The sequence below is a fragment of the Elgaria multicarinata genome, chromosome 16, assembly GCF_023053635.1.
Source record: "Elgaria multicarinata webbii isolate HBS135686 ecotype San Diego chromosome 16, rElgMul1.1.pri, whole genome shotgun sequence".
NCBI lineage: Eukaryota > Metazoa > Chordata > Lepidosauria > Squamata > Anguidae > Elgaria > Elgaria multicarinata.
Window position 1 is genome coordinate 11,908,557 of NC_086186.1, and position 16,193 is coordinate 11,924,749.

Genomic DNA, 16,193 nt, shown 5'->3' on the forward strand with positions numbered 1-16,193 from the left:
AACTTTTCTCACTTCTTACTGTTAACAGCAATTGTGGAGGTACAACTTTCTTTGGAATTGCAAGGAGGTTTTAACCCTTTTTACTCCATTGTGTTCCCCATAAAAGTCCCCCCTTAGGCTGCTACTAATCCCAGGGTGAGAAAGTTCTTAATGCACCGAACAAACTGCTTTCCAGGCATTGAATGGGAACTTATGGGAAAGATCTACTGGGATAAATTGCTGTGGTCCCTTACTCCGTTCTGTAATCTCTTCTGCAATTTTTCTGCGTATGATCAATCTCTCTGAACTGACAATTTTATGGTTATGTATGTTGAAAAAGTTAAAATATTAGAGAAAAGGAAAGTTCCCAGTAGTGCTCATGGTTCAACTCACTGCACTCCATAGTGCTTACTGAACTCTTCCAGCAAGAGAACTGTACCAATATAGTTTTGTGTCTTCCTCCCTGACCTACAAGTTGTAACACCATCCTGTATAGCCCTTCCGTTCCACTGTCTGTCTATAGAACTAACCGCCTCATGCCTTTATTTCATTTCTATACCGCCCAATAGCTGAAGCTCTCTAAGCATGTTCGCAACAATTAAAACAATTTACCCTCTCCTCAGCACTTTGCTTGGCCATGACTTTACATTTGATGTGCTCAACGCATTGTGAAAGCTAGCTATAATCTAATCTGCACCAACTAGCTGTGGGCTTTAATATCTAGAACTTGGCCTTGTAATTTCCTGCAGTAGCTTCTTGAGTTCAGTAGGAAGAAGGCTGCACTACTTTATATTTGATCTATTCCAACAGACCAATGCTGTTCTTTGGAGTGTTTTTGACTCTAGGTACAATATTTTGAGTATTTTTCCTCTTGTTCTCTCTTGTGTTCGTAGGACCACTGAGTATATGTAGACTTGTCCCGGGGGAGATCAAGTTCTGTCCTACAGTATTCAACTTGTTGGTACTCTGTAAAGATAGGGATCAAACTGGATTACATTACTATATTTTTTTACAATGCTATAGGGTACTTCAACAAGCTTAGTACTTAATGGAGCCAAATTCTTTTGCCTGTCCCTGACTGTATTGGCCAACTGTATTTGAAGAGCAGGAAGTCATCACCACACTCTCGTAGCCATGTCCCCAAGGAGAGTCCAAAAATTCAAATGTTTTACAAACCAGTTCTAGTCATTTTTGTTCCTACCAGGAGTAAGGCTTATGTAAAGCTAATGGGCCTTAACTGGCCATTCAAATACTACAATGGGTAATTTACACCAATTTCATTTTTATTTTTTTGTTTGGCAAATTCATTTCTCCCCAGCTACTTATGAGGACTGCGGCTAAGCTCAGAGGGAACAGAATTCTGAGAGGGGTGACCTATGATGTCATCGTCCCTGCTAATCAAAAAGTCCCAGTGCTGTGACCCTGTGAGCCCTGGCTGTGCTATACCATTGCTTTCAACACTACTGCTAATGTACAGGAAATCTGAAACAGCACACCAGTTTGCCAGCAAACACAGAAAGGAAAGGAATTCCCTCTTTGGCTGGGCCTAAAGCCACTTCTTTAAGTGTTGGCTGGCTCTGTCTTTCCAATCTTATAAATTCCCTTGGCCAGTTAAATGCAGCAGGCTTACCAGCCAACTTCAGGTGTGGGTCTAACACGTCTTATTGGGATTAAATGCAATCTTTAAAGCTTGGATTTCAATTGTAAATGAGTGATCTACCACCTGAGAGTGATACTTCTGTTTTTGGAAGTGCCACACCCTCCAAATATTAGATAATTGCCCAAATTGGCTTCTAGTGGCTGTATACCTAGTATATGACCTTAATATATATCTAGCTTTGCTAATATGAAGGCGCCCATGTTTCTTTAATTTGTGCTTCCTGCCTCAGAAGGAATTTTCTGTGATTCTAGTAGTGCTGGAATCAGCTCCTGGTAACTCGAATAGAATGTAAGGATTTGCTTTTTTGTTGTTAGGCCTGCTGCTACTTTCTCCCTTTAGCATTGGAGTGCATCTTGAAAGCTGTCTAGCACCAAGTGAAGCTAATCCTATTATGTCTAATAGGATGGTCACATGTCTTCTTTTGCAGAGGACAGTCTTGTATTGAAGGCCTGTCCTGTACAATTCTGGTTTAAAGATAACTCATCAACGGTTAGCCTATGGACAACAGCAGTCTGAACAGGCAGGCACATGGTTCACCTGGTCACAATCTTCCACACTATTATTTATTTATTACATTTATATACCGCCCCATAGCCGAAGCTCTCTGGGCAGTTTACAACAGTTAAAAATGGTAAACATTAAAAAGTATACAAAATTTAAAAACCATCAGAAACATAAAAACAGTATCCATTTAAAAACAACAATTCTGGGATCCATTAAAAACAAACTTAACATTAAATGCTGTTAAAATGTACTACATTTCTATTCAAACTGCAATCATTATTTTAAATCGGCATCTATGCATATAAATTAGCGCATGCAAATATACAAATTGAGATTTTCCTTTTGGGGCGTGTGTGTGATGTATTTCCTCTTTTTGTAGCGATTTGTGGCTACCCTATCTGGGGAAAAACCCTCTTCCAGCTACATCCATTTTTAAGAGTCTTACAAGCTGCTGCAGCCTTTGGCAATAGCACAACGTGCTCCTCCAATCTTACAAGAACACGGGAGTCATGCTGGATCAGACCAAAGGACCATCTAAAAGTCCAGCACTCTGTTCACCACCTGTTGACCCACAATCAGGACAGGGGTGCAAGAGCACTCTCCCACCCATGTACCCCAACAACAGGTGCATAATCTTTCAAACTCCCTTGGCCAGCTAAAAGCAGCAGGGCCTGCCAGCCAATTTGCTTCTTATTGGGATTAAACGCAATCTTAAAAGCTACTCAACCCCAAACTTCGCCGAGTCCAGTGGCACTTGACGCTGAATACATCCCTAAGAGAAAGCGCGCACGGATAGAACTTCGCGGAAGGCGGAGCCAGGGGAGAAGCCGCGCCCCCTTCGCCGCTGATTGGGTGGTTAGCCTTCTGGCCCCGCCCCTCCGCGCTGGCGGCGCTGAGGTCTCCCTCTCGCGCTCTGCCTCGCTCCATAAATCGCCTGTTGCTGCTTCCGGCTGGGCTGTGCGTGGGAGCCGGAAGTCGCTTCCTCGGTGGCCAGCAGCGGGGACATGGCGTCGGGAGGCTCCCCCGTGGACCGGCTGCCTCCGCCGTTCCCCGGCAGAGGCGGGGAGGATGAGGAGGCAGCGGCGGCCGGCGGTGCTCCCGCCTCAGGGGACAGCGACTCGGACGGAGAGGACATTTTCACCGGCGGCGCCGTGAGTAGGAAGGGCTGGGTGTTGGTCCTCCTCCTCCTCGCCTGTTTCGGTTTTTGTCTCTGGCTTGTCAGGCGCCTTTCTCTCCTGGCCTGCAGACGCCGGGGGGGGGGGGGGGCTGTGGGGCGGCCGCCTTTTTCTCTGGGTTCCGCCTGAGGGGCTGTTTTGGTCGAGAAGAGGGGATGGGGTTCAGACTTGGTTAGAGACCTGTTGGAATCGGCGGGGGGCTTAAGTTAGGCATGGCTAGCTGGTCTAACTTAGGAGAGGAGACTGGCTGAAAACAGGGGCTTAGATTAGGACAACGGGGCAGGGGTTAGTCATGACTCACTAAACCAGTCATGAGTAGGGGAGACCTGCTGAAATAAACGGGGGCTTAAGTTAGTCGCGACTAACTAGTCTAATCGTGGTTAGAGGAGACCTATTGAAATAAGTGGGGGCTTAAGTTACCCGCAAATAACTAGGCCAGTATTGATTAAGGGAGAGCTGTTGAAATAATTGCAGGCTTAAGTAAGTCACAACTAGAGGAGACCTGTTGAATAAATGGGGTCTTAAGTTAGTCATGATTAACTGGGTCAGTCATGATTAGAGATCTGTTGAAATCCATGGGGAGAGGGGTCATGACTGACTAGTCTAATTGTGATTAGAAGAGACCTGTTGAAATCAATGGGGGGCTTAAGTTAGTTATGACTAACTTAATCCCCTTTGATTTCAATAGCCCTGTCTTTAAGTATAATCAAGTCTGGATCCAACCCTTTGTGGATAAGAGCACCCTGTGTGCAGTCTCCACATACCACTTTAAATATGACAAAAGTTTTGCAGCACTGCACCGTTGAACTTGTAGTATAATCTTATACGTGTCCCCTCAGAAGTAAGCCCCATTGAGATTTTCTCCCACACTCTTGTGGAGTAGAGTCCACTTCACTTCAGTTGTTTAGAGGCATGTGTCTCATCTATCTATGCACACACAGAGGTGCTGGGATGAGTTGGGCCAAATATCAGTGAAATGCAAAAAGTCATGTGTGAATTTTGCATTTCATTGTGTTTTGGCTCTATTTTCCCCTCTATCTGTGTGTATATTTCATTCATCCATACACATAAACATTCCTGTTAACTGAGGTTAATGCCTGATGTCTCTGATGTCCATGAAAGCTTCTGCTAGAAAAAAATCAGTTAGCCTTTAAGGTGTTTCCAGGCTGTTGTTTTTGTTGCAACATAGTTAACATAGCTTACTCTGCAAGTCGTAGAAGTCTTGGAATTCGGCTGTAAGGCTATGGTGATGGGAGAGGCGAGAGCTCACCTTGTGACTCCATGGCTGAGATGAGGCTTGAAACCAGCTGGGTCTGCAACTCCAATTTAAAATCAGAATATGTTCCTTCCAATTTGGAGTGAGCTGGACCTAACAGTGTTGCCTGTGAGTAGAGAGTTCTGTATTCAGGACTAGGTTTCAAACCCCAGTGTTGTATGTTGCAGCAACAGACTGACATAATGCCCCTCTGTAATTATGTACTTTTTTCTTTTCACTCCCCCCTGCTTTACAGGAGGCTCTGTAAATCCCCAAGTTCTTATAATGTGTATTAACTTCTGATCCTTTTGCTCTTTCCCAGAACTTTTCTTCTTTTGTCTTTTTCCAGGGAGTTTTAAATTCTGTTTCTATTTAATACATTTATTTTGCTGTCTTTCTACTCCAGAAGACATACATATTTCACTGATTTTTTTAAAAAAAAATCTAGTAGGCCTCCGCTCTAGTGCACATAGCAATCTACTTCTTTTTGAAGACCTTCCAAAAGAAAGAAGGCTAGTTTTGTAGCTTAGGGTTCAATCCTATTCATCTTTAGACAGAAAAAAGTCCTACAACTCCCAGCTTTCCCCAGCCAACATGTCTAAAAATGCATATATTGTGCCCTTAGTGATGCAGGTTCCTATAGCTGCTGATACAAATGAACCAGTGTTGATAGTGGCTATATTTACCAATAGTTAACCACCAGTGTCTTCAAAAAATGTCCTAATTATGTAAAAGCTTCTATGTCCATGTTCCCCAAACCATCATGTGACCAGACCTAGGGTGTGTGCATCATATGATGTATAGAATTTCTGTGGTAAGCAGAGTTTTTATCAAAACTGTTTTGCCTTGATTCCATTTTCGGAAGACTACTGCTACCAGTCTTAAAGTGACACGCATCCCAAGGGGAGGAAAGAAGTTGCCCGATGTCATAAGATGTGCAAACAAGGCATAAAATGCTTTAATGAGATGGCCTTCCCCCCCCCCCCCCGTCTAATCTGGAAATTTGGAGGCAGCTAAGGTCAAAACTATCAGAGGGTTTGTGGTTAGCTATGTTCTAATACCTAGAATTTTCCCTTTCTAAAGAAAAATGTCTGTTCTGGGTAAAATCTGTGCAATTACTGTAAAACTGAACAACGGTTGAGAATATGCACATAAAAGGAACTGAACTTGACATTTAGGTTGCTGACGTGCAAAAATAAGTAATCTTAATACTTGAGGGCTGGACGTTGCATAATTTCTGCAGAAATCATGCAAGCCTTACAAAGCCTTTCCCATTATGATTAGAGCTAGCAAAAATATTCTCGGTATTTTGTTTGTTTATATAAAAGTATTTATCCTGCTCTTCCCCTCTTTATGGTGGTGCTCAAACTGGTGAACAAGATCCAACCAATAATCAGAATTAAAAGAGCAATAATCCACATTGTTAAGATAACACAGCAGTTATCGCAAACCGCATAAGACAAAATCTAGAACGTCAGCAGATAAATAATAATGTTAACTAAAATAGCGGCAGAATTAAAAACTTGCTGAAAGAAGTCTTAGAATCATAGAATAGTAGAGTTGGAAGGGGCCTAAAAGGCCATCGAGTCCAACCTCCCCTGCTCAGTGCTTGTTGACTCTTAAGACTGCAGCATATATACTATTTGATCTGGTCATCTGTTACTTTAAAAATAACATTCCTAGCTTTTGTAACAGCAGAAACACATTGCAAAAGTATGAAGTCAGAAAGGTGAGGGATACTGGCTCATAACTGTATATTTGGGTCAGTAGCCTCATTTTGCTGAGCAAGTGTCCTGCTTCTGGGTCCCTGGTCAACAGAGTGCTGGGCTAGATGGACCTTTGGTCTGGTCCAGAAAGCCTCTTACATTCTAATTGCCATGCTCTGCAGGCTTGTATAGAGAAAAACGGTTCATTACCTACAAGTTCAAACTGACAGCGCAGTAGTTTCACCTTAGAATTCAGGGAGCCTAGAAAATGTAAGCCCTTCCTCTGAAGCAGCCTGGCCTTTACAGAGCTGTGACGGGTTGTTGTTTTTTCCCATGGCTTTGTATGGTGTCTGCTAGGCTTTCTCCTGCATCTCCTTGCTTTGGCAACAAAGAACCTGACTTCCAGCCTCAACAGCTTCGCCCATGGTGCCTCTTGGGTCTGTGACCCCCATTTGTGCTGTGGGGGGTGGGGCAGTCTGAAACTGCATGGCTGAGCTGCTGGCAGTGTCAACACTGTCTCCAGATACCAAAGCATTGTGTCTTTGGAAAGCTGTTGGGACAAACAATGGGCCTTTATATGCCGAACACTACAATGGTGGAATAGTGTGTAAAATGACCAAGGCCTGTATTGTTAATTATGCCTAAAAGAGGTGTGTTGACTTCTATCCCGCACAGCTGTTGAGAAGAAACATATTCAGTTGATTGAAATAGGATTTTATTTTATTTTTTTTAAAAAAACATGGGTTCACAAAATCAGTGTGCCATGAAGTGAAGTAAATGAAACCTGTGGCAATTCTGTGACTGAGGAGCGCAAAGCCGCTGTTTTTCTAGATGCATGTGCTTCAGTGACGGATTTCACTCTGCAGATTGTATAATAATGTCTACTGTCTGTACTTCTAGGGTAAGCCAGTGGCCCCTAAGAAGGAATCCCCTGTACTATTAAGAAACAGCACGAAAACAAACGGTGTTCAAGAGGAGCAGGACGATCAAGACCTATTTGCAGGTATGTCATCCCATGTGTTTTGGCTGTGAGCTGAAGACTCCTTTGACTGCACAGAGAGGAGTGTGTTTTGTGCAGAGTGTGATTTGTGCAAAGCACTTGACTCTCCAGCATAGTTGCTGCTTTCTCAGAATCACACTTACAAGCCTTTCTGCTGACATCTCTTCTGTAGAAAAGCTCTAGACATAAGCTTCAGGGCTGGTTCAGAGTAGCGGCTAAGAGCCTGAGCTACAAACCAGGAAGTCCCTGGTTTGAATTGTTGGAAAATTATTAGTTCTGGACATTCAGAGTGTTAGTTCTGAACTCACAAACCTGTCTGGAACTTACAGGCTGAACCAAATAGTAGCAGTAGTAGCAGCGGCTCTCAGCTTAGAACGCAGCAAAAACCAATGAGGCAAAGGATATGCTATTTACTGTGTTATCTGTACAGCACCATGTACATTGATGGTGCTATATAAATAAATAATAATAATAATAATAATAGGATTCCTTGTAAGTTAAAAGTAAATCCTTTACTGACAGATATAAATAATTTAGCAATGGCAGCACATATACAAATACTCACAGATGTTCAATTAACACAGCATACAGCAAGTTGGGGTAAGATGAGAGAAGGGAATAACATACAAAACACAGCTGCTTTTATAGGCAGACCTGTACACTGATGCAATCACTAATTGATTAATTACTGCAAATACGTTCCCAACAATAATTCAATTATTCAATAAGTGTCCAGCTGCAAAGTTGACCTTTAAGTGATTCTTAAAGTGATTCTTAATCACATGTACATTGATGGTGCTATATAAATAAAAAATAATAATAATAATTCTGTTCTGCTGACTCCTCACTTCTTCCAGGTCCTCAGGCAATAGGGAAAACAGTGGAAAAAACAAAACCGGATCCAATCCAGGATCCAACATGAATTTCATCTCTGCCATGAACTCACTAGGCGGCCTTTAGCAAGCCACACGGCTTCAGTGCCATCACCTGCAATATGTTGGAGAGTAAAGCTGGCTTTTGCTAAGGCTTGCAACTCAAAAAAATACACGTGAAACTCCTTGAACAATTGCAAGCGCTTTACAAGTATTAAGTGTGGGGGTGGTGTCAATTTAGCATTTATCTGAGCTATAGAAGATTGTTGGGGAACTAAAGCTGGGTGACGAAGGATTTCGTTTTGTTTAATATGGCTGAAATCCAATTGGAACAAAATTGTTTACTTCTTAATTCTGGCAGGAAGGCTTTTTTTACATGTTACCAAGTGGAATACTTTTGTGATAATTGAATGTGGATCATCATTTTACAGCTCTAAGAGTGCTTACGTGCAGATTTGTAGCAGTTTTGCAGTTGGATTGGTTTTGTGAAAGCAGGCCTTCTAGAGTGCTTTACTCAAGTTGCATTAGTAACATGCTTGAAAGCTCCCAAGCAGGAAACCCAGCTATAAGCTACATGTGATTTATTTCTGTGTGCTGACATCCATTTGCATGTGTTCTTCATTTTGTTAGCAATCAGGTCCCATTCGTTTCTGAACTGCTTGCCAGGTTTTTAAAAAAACACAAATGACGTTTCATGCATGAACTGAATAGCAATGTCGAGATGGCTGGGTTTGATAGGATCCATGGCGTAGATAGTATTTCACCGTAAAATCTCTCATATAAGAGCAGGATTAGGTACTGAGGCCTGGTATTAGAGGAAAATACAGCAAGATGCTTGCTTGTATTCCTGTATCTGACTGGATTGTCAGCTGCTAATGATTTTATTTATTTATTTTATTACATTTATATACCGCCCCACAGCCGAAGCTCTCCCTTTTAAGTAGGGATGGGGAAGTATTTTAAATGAGGTATATGTTCAACTACTTAAAGCAAGCTTCTAACTTGAATGTCCTTCGTCCTTGCTGTAGTTAGGAAAGAACTTCTAGTAGTTCTTCCTGTTAAAATTCTTGTAGGCTAGATAAACTCAACATAAACGGCTTTTTGTGAACCGCCCAGAGAGCTTCAGCTGTGGGGCGGTATATAAATGTAATAAATAAATTTAAAAAATCAGGGAGGCTTTTTATCTGCCCCTGGTTATAAATCTTGTCTTTTTGCAGATGCCACTGTAGAATTATCTCTGGATAGCACACAAAATAACCAGAAGAAGGAGACACCTACCATGTTCAGTCCTGTCCCTTCTGTAGAGGAAACAGCAAATTCCTCTTCTAAGCATCAGTCCAAAACCTACGAGGAGGTATGTACCTTTTTGTTTGGCTAGTTATATATTCAGTTGTGCGCTGTGCAACGTCTTTGGAAGGGTGAATTGTGGTGACTACTAGGAATAGCCAGCTATTGGAAGTTTCATGCTTGTTCCTCCTGCCTGCTATCCAGTGCTCACTTTTGATGCTAGACTTGGAAACGGTAAATCAAAAAACATATGAGGGGGTGATTTTTCCACTTAGGACACTAGATAGGGATTTAGTAGATGGGTAACTGATAGTTACTGAGCTGGAGAGCAGTTGTCCATTACGTTAAGAAAACATCTTGTAATCTGTTTGGTTCAAGAGTAGAGAGTTCTGGACCAGGGGTTCTGGTCTCTTACACTGCATAGTAATGCTTAGCTATAGATGCCAAATTACTTTGATTTTAAGCTATGATTTATAACCTGATTTGCACCCTAAGCTAATTTCAGTTTTCCCTGTACCCATATTTAAGTGATAAAATCTTCTCTTGTGTCTTTGTGTGGGTTGAAGGACTCATAAGGAATGTATGTAAAATATGTATATCCTGCCATTCCTCTTAAACATCCCAACATATAAATAAATAATAAAAAAATCCCTGCCAAAACCAGCTAACAGCAGTAGCAGCAGGAACATGTACATCATACAGGAATAAATGTTTATAAGCCAGGTAAGAAAAAAGAAGGTTCCATATAAGTGTCTCTGAAAAGGGTATTCTATAACTCCAGTGACATCAAAGAGAAACCTTTCTCCAGTTGCCACCTACCTAGCACCTAAAAGTAAGATTATCTTGAACAGGCAAATTCTCATGGGAGCAGGTGGTTGATCAGAGGATAAAGGGAGGAAGAGTGATCATGCATTGGGCAGCAATAGTTACTCCTCAGCACAGAAAAGTTCACACAAGGATTCTGTTGGAGTTTCTTTAAGTTTCTTCGGCTGATACACCAGCTGCGCCCCTTTAGAAGACCTAAAGACAGTAGTACACGCGCTGGTAACTTCAAGGCTTGACTTCTGCAGTGCACTCTACTTAGGGCTGCCTTTGTGCCTAGTTCGGAAACTTCAACTAGTTCAAAATATGGCAGCCAGGCTGGTCATCAGTACACCTAGGGGTGACCACATTACACCAGTTTTAAAATCTCTTCGCTGGCTGCCAGTTAGTTTCCGGGCAAAGTATAAAGTGTTGCTTATTACTTTTAAAGCCCTACATGGTTTGGGTCCAGGCTACCTGCAGGATCGCCTTCTCTTGTACAATCCGCCCCGCACACTCAGGTCCTCTGGGAAAAATCTACTTCAGCTAGCAAAAACTAGATTAACAACCGTTACCCAGAGGACCTTCTCTTCTGCTGCTCCCAGACTGTGGAATGGCCTGCCGGAGGAGACTCATCAACTTGACAGTCTTTTAGCATTTAAAAAAGCAATAAAGACTGATCTATTCTGGCAGGCCTATCCAGTGGAATTTTAAGATGTTTTTAAAATGTTTTAGGATGTTTTTAACAATATACGATATGTTTTAATTGAGTATTATATATTTTATCGTTTCTTGTTGTTCCCCGCCTTGATCAAAGTGGAGAGGCGGGCAAGAAATAAATTTATTATTATTATTAATTTACTACTATAAAGTGCAATTACTACTTTGTTAATGGAAGTTGGTGCAGGTCCAACCTATCATTGTTACAAGAGCAATTGCCTAAGATTTAGTTTCACTGAAGTGGGATAAGATCAGCTTAAATCAAGTTTGAGCTGCCGGTCTTTGCTTGAATTTCACTGTTTGGAGTGCTTTAGCCGAGGAAAGTGGAGAAATGCTGAACTTTGATTGCCAAATCCTAGCCTTCCCTCCAGCACTGCTTTCAACAATCTTGCCACCTGCTGAAGCGCTCAGCTTTTCAAGCTTCAACCTTTTGGAAGCCGTCGGCTTTTGCATGCTAAATATGAATCGACATCTCTGTGTCCCCCAGCCTTCTATCTGCCCCTGTCCACACTTTAGTAAGCTTGTAATATAAAACTCAAGAGCAGAGGTGAACATTATGTACAATATCTGGTATGAGGTCCCGTGGAAGTCTCTGGGTTAACTACAACCTGTGTGTATTTCTCTTACTTCTCATATAGCTGGAAGAAGAAGAGCAGGAAGACCAATTTGAAATTTCAGTGAGAGTGAGTGATCCAGAGAAAATTGGTGAGTCATTATGAAGTGGTGGTGATTTTCCACAAAGCTGTATGGTTCTCTGTCTTGGTTTCCAGGCTGAGGCAAGCCTGGTAAATAAAACGATCAAATCTGTACAGGCATTACAGGAGGAAGATGGAATTGTATTCAGATCTGCTGGCCACATGAATCCGCTTTAAATACTTTTCTCCTGTTTTCCTAGGCAGAAGGGCAATGTAAGGTTCTGTAAAAGCTTCCCATTTCTGAACTTTTAAGGGCTAGGAAAAATATGAGTATTACCTAGGGCAGAATTGCATGAGTTGTGGCAATACCAAACTGAGTGGGTCAGTTAACTTATTAAGTTCTCTTGTCGATCTTGGTGGGCAAATGTCTGCTAATATAACAAAAATAATCTGGGCTTTTAATTTTATACATTCGTATGTAGTAAACATGTACAGCAGAGAAGACGTAATCCAATCTGAAGCTTAATGTATGGGGTGTGGGTTTGCACATATTACTAAACCATGGTTTAGCATTATCAAGGATGAGCTACAGGGACCCCCAGTCTTGTGTGTTGTGAGGAAGGGGTTGTAAGATTCCTGTTCCATTTTAGATTAACCACAATTTAGCACAAGAGTGCGGAACCTCAGGCCCTTCAGATATTGCTAGACTCCAACTCCCATCAGCCCCACGCAGCATAGCCATTGGTCAGGGATGGTGGAAATAGTAGTCCAACAATATCTAGAGTGCTACAGGTTCCTCACCTGTGGCTTAGGATGTCATCCAAACCCTAAACTGTCATTAAACTTAAGCTATGGTTTGTTCAAACAAGCCAGCTTCGTAACCTACGTTTTGAAGTTGGCTTGTTTCAGCAAACAATGGTCCAAGTCATAGGACCTTGTCTTGCTGGGTCCCTCTGCCTTTGTGCAGCTTTGACAGGCTAGAAGACTGCCATAGCCTGACTTCACCAGGAGTTGACTTCTTGGAGAGGGACTATTTCAAGACCAGCTGAAATATAGCTGTTTTGCAGAGTCTGAAGTGCCACCTGTTCTCTTTGGAACCATAGCAGCTGCAAAGCGTTCTTTTGCTTCGTCAAAGAGGTTTTGGTGCATCTTTAATTGCAGCTGCACAAATAGTGTTGCTGCTGAATGAGAGGGTTGTGCAAAAGGAACTCTACCTGGGGAATATGATGTTATTGGCTTTAGGCTTTCATTGCTCCGAAATGCAGGGCCATGTGCAGTGAAGGGATATCTTGGCCAGCTCATCAGCTTCCTCCCTCCCCCCCCCCCCCCGCCCTCTCTGTCTCTCTCTCCCCCAGCTGCCTTCAGTGCCATAACAGCCACTTAATTGTTCAGCCTAGGGCAGATGTGCAGAGCTCTCCCAGATCTGAGCAGTATAACAAGCTGCTAATTATTATGTTAGGCTCCTCTTTGTAGGAAGTGCAGACAAGTCTTGGCACCACGGAAGAGCCACTATTTTGTGAGCTTCAGCTGTCAGCATTCTGCAGCTTCTGTGGTCGGATAGCTGGAGGAGACCCTTGACTATCCAGACCTCCTGTCTCCATGGAAAGGAATGGCTAGCTCTTCTGGAAAGGGCTGCACTCCCCCTGAAAGATTAGGGGATGCTCCTGAATCCATGGCAGGATCTACACTATTCATTACACCGTTGTTTAAGTGCATTGTTGCATCCTCCCTTGCTACGTTACAAAATACAACTTGAGCCCAGTCAATCGAAATACCTTTTCTTCTATCGTTTTACCCGGGCACACTCTTCTTTTGAACGTTCTTCATTATGCTCATACCGGCTCTGAAGTAAACCTCCTTCTTCCGGTGACTCTGAGCTAGACCTGCCGGGATAAGCCGGCAGGGAGGCGGGGTGACGCGTAGGGACGAGGGAAGCCCTGCAGCGTCTTAAAGGGGCCACGTGCGCCCCGAAAGATAAGCGGTTTTTTTAAAAAATTAAGCCTCTGTCCCCTCTTTCACCGCCCTCCCTCTCCCTCCCCCTCGTCGCGTTGTGCCAGCTCTCCCTCCCCTAGAAAAGCCCTCACTTGTCCTAATCAGGAAGCAAAGACCATGGTCACGAGACATGACTTTGAAAGACGGCATTGAATACAACGAAAGGTTGGGGCACATTGTTAGTTTTAAAACGATTTTAACAGAAAGTGGAACGGTTTTAAAAGTCAGAAGAAACGTAACAACAACAGCATCACGTGACTGCTGACGTCATCTCTGCCAACTTGTTACGTTTCATCTAGACAAGTGTAGACGGGCCCCATCATTGTCACCATAAACACAGGTGTCCCCGGTGGCCAGGAGCACCGCTTATCAGCATACTTTGATATACCAACTGCAATCCTATCTGGAAGAAGTAGCCTGACAACAGGTATCCACACTCTGCTAATCTCCCGGTTCAATTACTGCAAATGCGTTGTACACGGAGCTCCCTATGAAGATTTGTTGGAAGTGTCAATTAGTTCAAAACAAAGCTGCGAGGCTACGAACTGGAACTGTTCTGAGAGCATTTCTAGATCGTTGGAAAAGAATAGCGAACCAAAATAAGCTGAAATGCACATTTAATGTTCCAGTAGAAGCCTATTGAATTCCAAATGTTGTTTTTGATACAGCAAACATGAAATGCAGCCCAAAATTCTGCATGCCTTTGTAACAATGTCACACTGTTGGCTGCCTGCGCGGCTTTTGTGATTCACTGCAGTGCTTGGAACCTTCTTGACAGCTCTGCTGCTCAGCTACCTCACTTTTAAATCGATTCTTTGTCTTAGCATAGATAACTTTTCAACCCATTGAGTTTTTACATTCATGGCCTGTTTTCTATGCTTTCAGGTTTGGTAAATATACTTGCAAATTTGAGCTATGTCCACTGAAAACTGGAATGTGACTAACGTGGAATTTGGCATCTGAATGTTGTCTTCATGGCGTGTGTGTGTGCGTGTTCAAAAAAGCAGGATTCTAGCCTGTAGGTTTGTAGGCAAGTGCAGTGTGTAGGTTACACCCAATAAAACTGCAGAAGCCGTACTGGAGCTACGCAGGAGTTTTTTGGGAATGAGGATGTCAGGGGTTCTGTAGCTAGCATAGGGGCCGTTGCATGCCTTGAAACGGTGTGGGATTAATGTGCGTACGATCTGAAAGGTAAACGTGTGTTTGAGAGCACATAAACGCCACAGATAATCACAATTGTGCTAAGCCTCTTGTAGAATGTGTAGGGTGACCCTATGAAAAGGAGGACAGGGCTCCTGTATCTTTAACTGTTGCATACAAAAAGGAATTTCAGCAGGTATCATTTGTATATATGGAGAACCTGGTGAAATTCCCTCTTCATCACAGCAGTTAAAGCTGCAGGAGCTATACTAGAGTGACCAGATTTAAAAGAGGGCAGGGCACTTGCAGCTTTAACTGTTGTGATGAAGAGGGAATTTCACCAGGTTCCCCATATATCCAAATGACACCTGCTGAAATTTTCTTTTCAGTGCAACTGTTAAAGATACAGGAGCCCTGTCCTCCTTTTCATATGGTCACCCTAAGAACGTGCACATTCTAAATCCTTTTGTACGTTAGTGAAATGAAGCTTACCGCGTACACTGGTGTATTATGTGAAGTGACCACCCAACATTCAGCAGTGGAGATTGGTTCCTTTAACTAGTTTACTTGTACCACGTAGCCACTAGGAGGAGGCATTCGCCACAGCTTCAGGATCCTAGTGTGCTACAGAAAGCTGAAATTCTTTCCTTGCTTTTTCCTTTTTTTCCACAGGGGATGGTATGAATGCCTACGTAGCCTACAAGGTGTCAACCCAGGTATGTCTGAATTTGCCTTTTTCACTTATTACCAAGACAGCAGATTTACTAATGCAAAGAAACGGTCTTTCTTTAAGTCAGCTTTTCCATTTACATTGAAGAAACTTCTCTTTAGCCTTTCCTTATCTATTTTCTTTCACTCTAAACATCGGGTATTTGAGGCATGTTTTCCCAAGGCTATCTGGCATATAGGATATAGAAGCATGTGTAATTAATAAAGGCTCAGACAACCTTTCCCTAAAAACAATTCATTTAAAGGACATTCCCACCAAATGTGCGTAAAGCCAGCTTAAGTTTTCTAAGCACTCCCTATCTTCCACACCCTGATGACTCAAGTCCTTAGCCTGGCAGTAAAAATCTTCTCATTGTCGTTCCCCTCCTTGACCAAACATGGCAGACCTTCGTGTGATTGGAAGAATCATTGCAACTGAGCCTGGACTAAAGTGAAAACATCTAGGATAGCGTGGTGATTGTGCAGGCATTGTACCTTTAAGAGAGCTGGGATTATACCCAGCGAAAGGGAGGCAGCCTATAAGAGGCATTCGGAAATAGTAATTAGGGGGGTTTAATCAGGCTTAGTGCTAGTGGTGCTAGCATTTCGATGGATACTTTTAAATCAAGGTGTTATATTTTACTCTGCCTCTCTTTTGGTTATGACAGATAAGTGGGGCAAAAGACCCAAGTTGGTCTTCCAAGGGAAGGTGTTGGGGCCAAGCAATGGTGTTTTAAGGAGCAGAGGAGAACAGGGTGC

The 16,193-nt window shown here is 42.7% G+C and overlaps 1 protein-coding gene across 1 annotated transcript in view; it reads left to right on the forward strand.

Moving 5' to 3' along the window:
• Positions 1-3,099: 3,099 nt before the first annotated feature.
• The window catches only part of SNX1 (sorting nexin 1), a 32,833-nt gene continuing 19,739 nt past the window's right edge, over positions 3,100-16,193 (forward strand). The window contains exons 1-5 of the mRNA XM_063142771.1: positions 3,100-3,294; positions 7,180-7,282; positions 9,369-9,505; positions 11,598-11,664; positions 15,399-15,442. Of these exons, the coding sequence (XP_062998841.1) occupies positions 3,148-3,294; positions 7,180-7,282; positions 9,369-9,505; positions 11,598-11,664; positions 15,399-15,442 (498 nt within the window). The 5' untranslated portion in view covers positions 3,100-3,147. The remainder of the gene's footprint in view (positions 3,295-7,179; positions 7,283-9,368; positions 9,506-11,597; positions 11,665-15,398; positions 15,443-16,193) is intronic.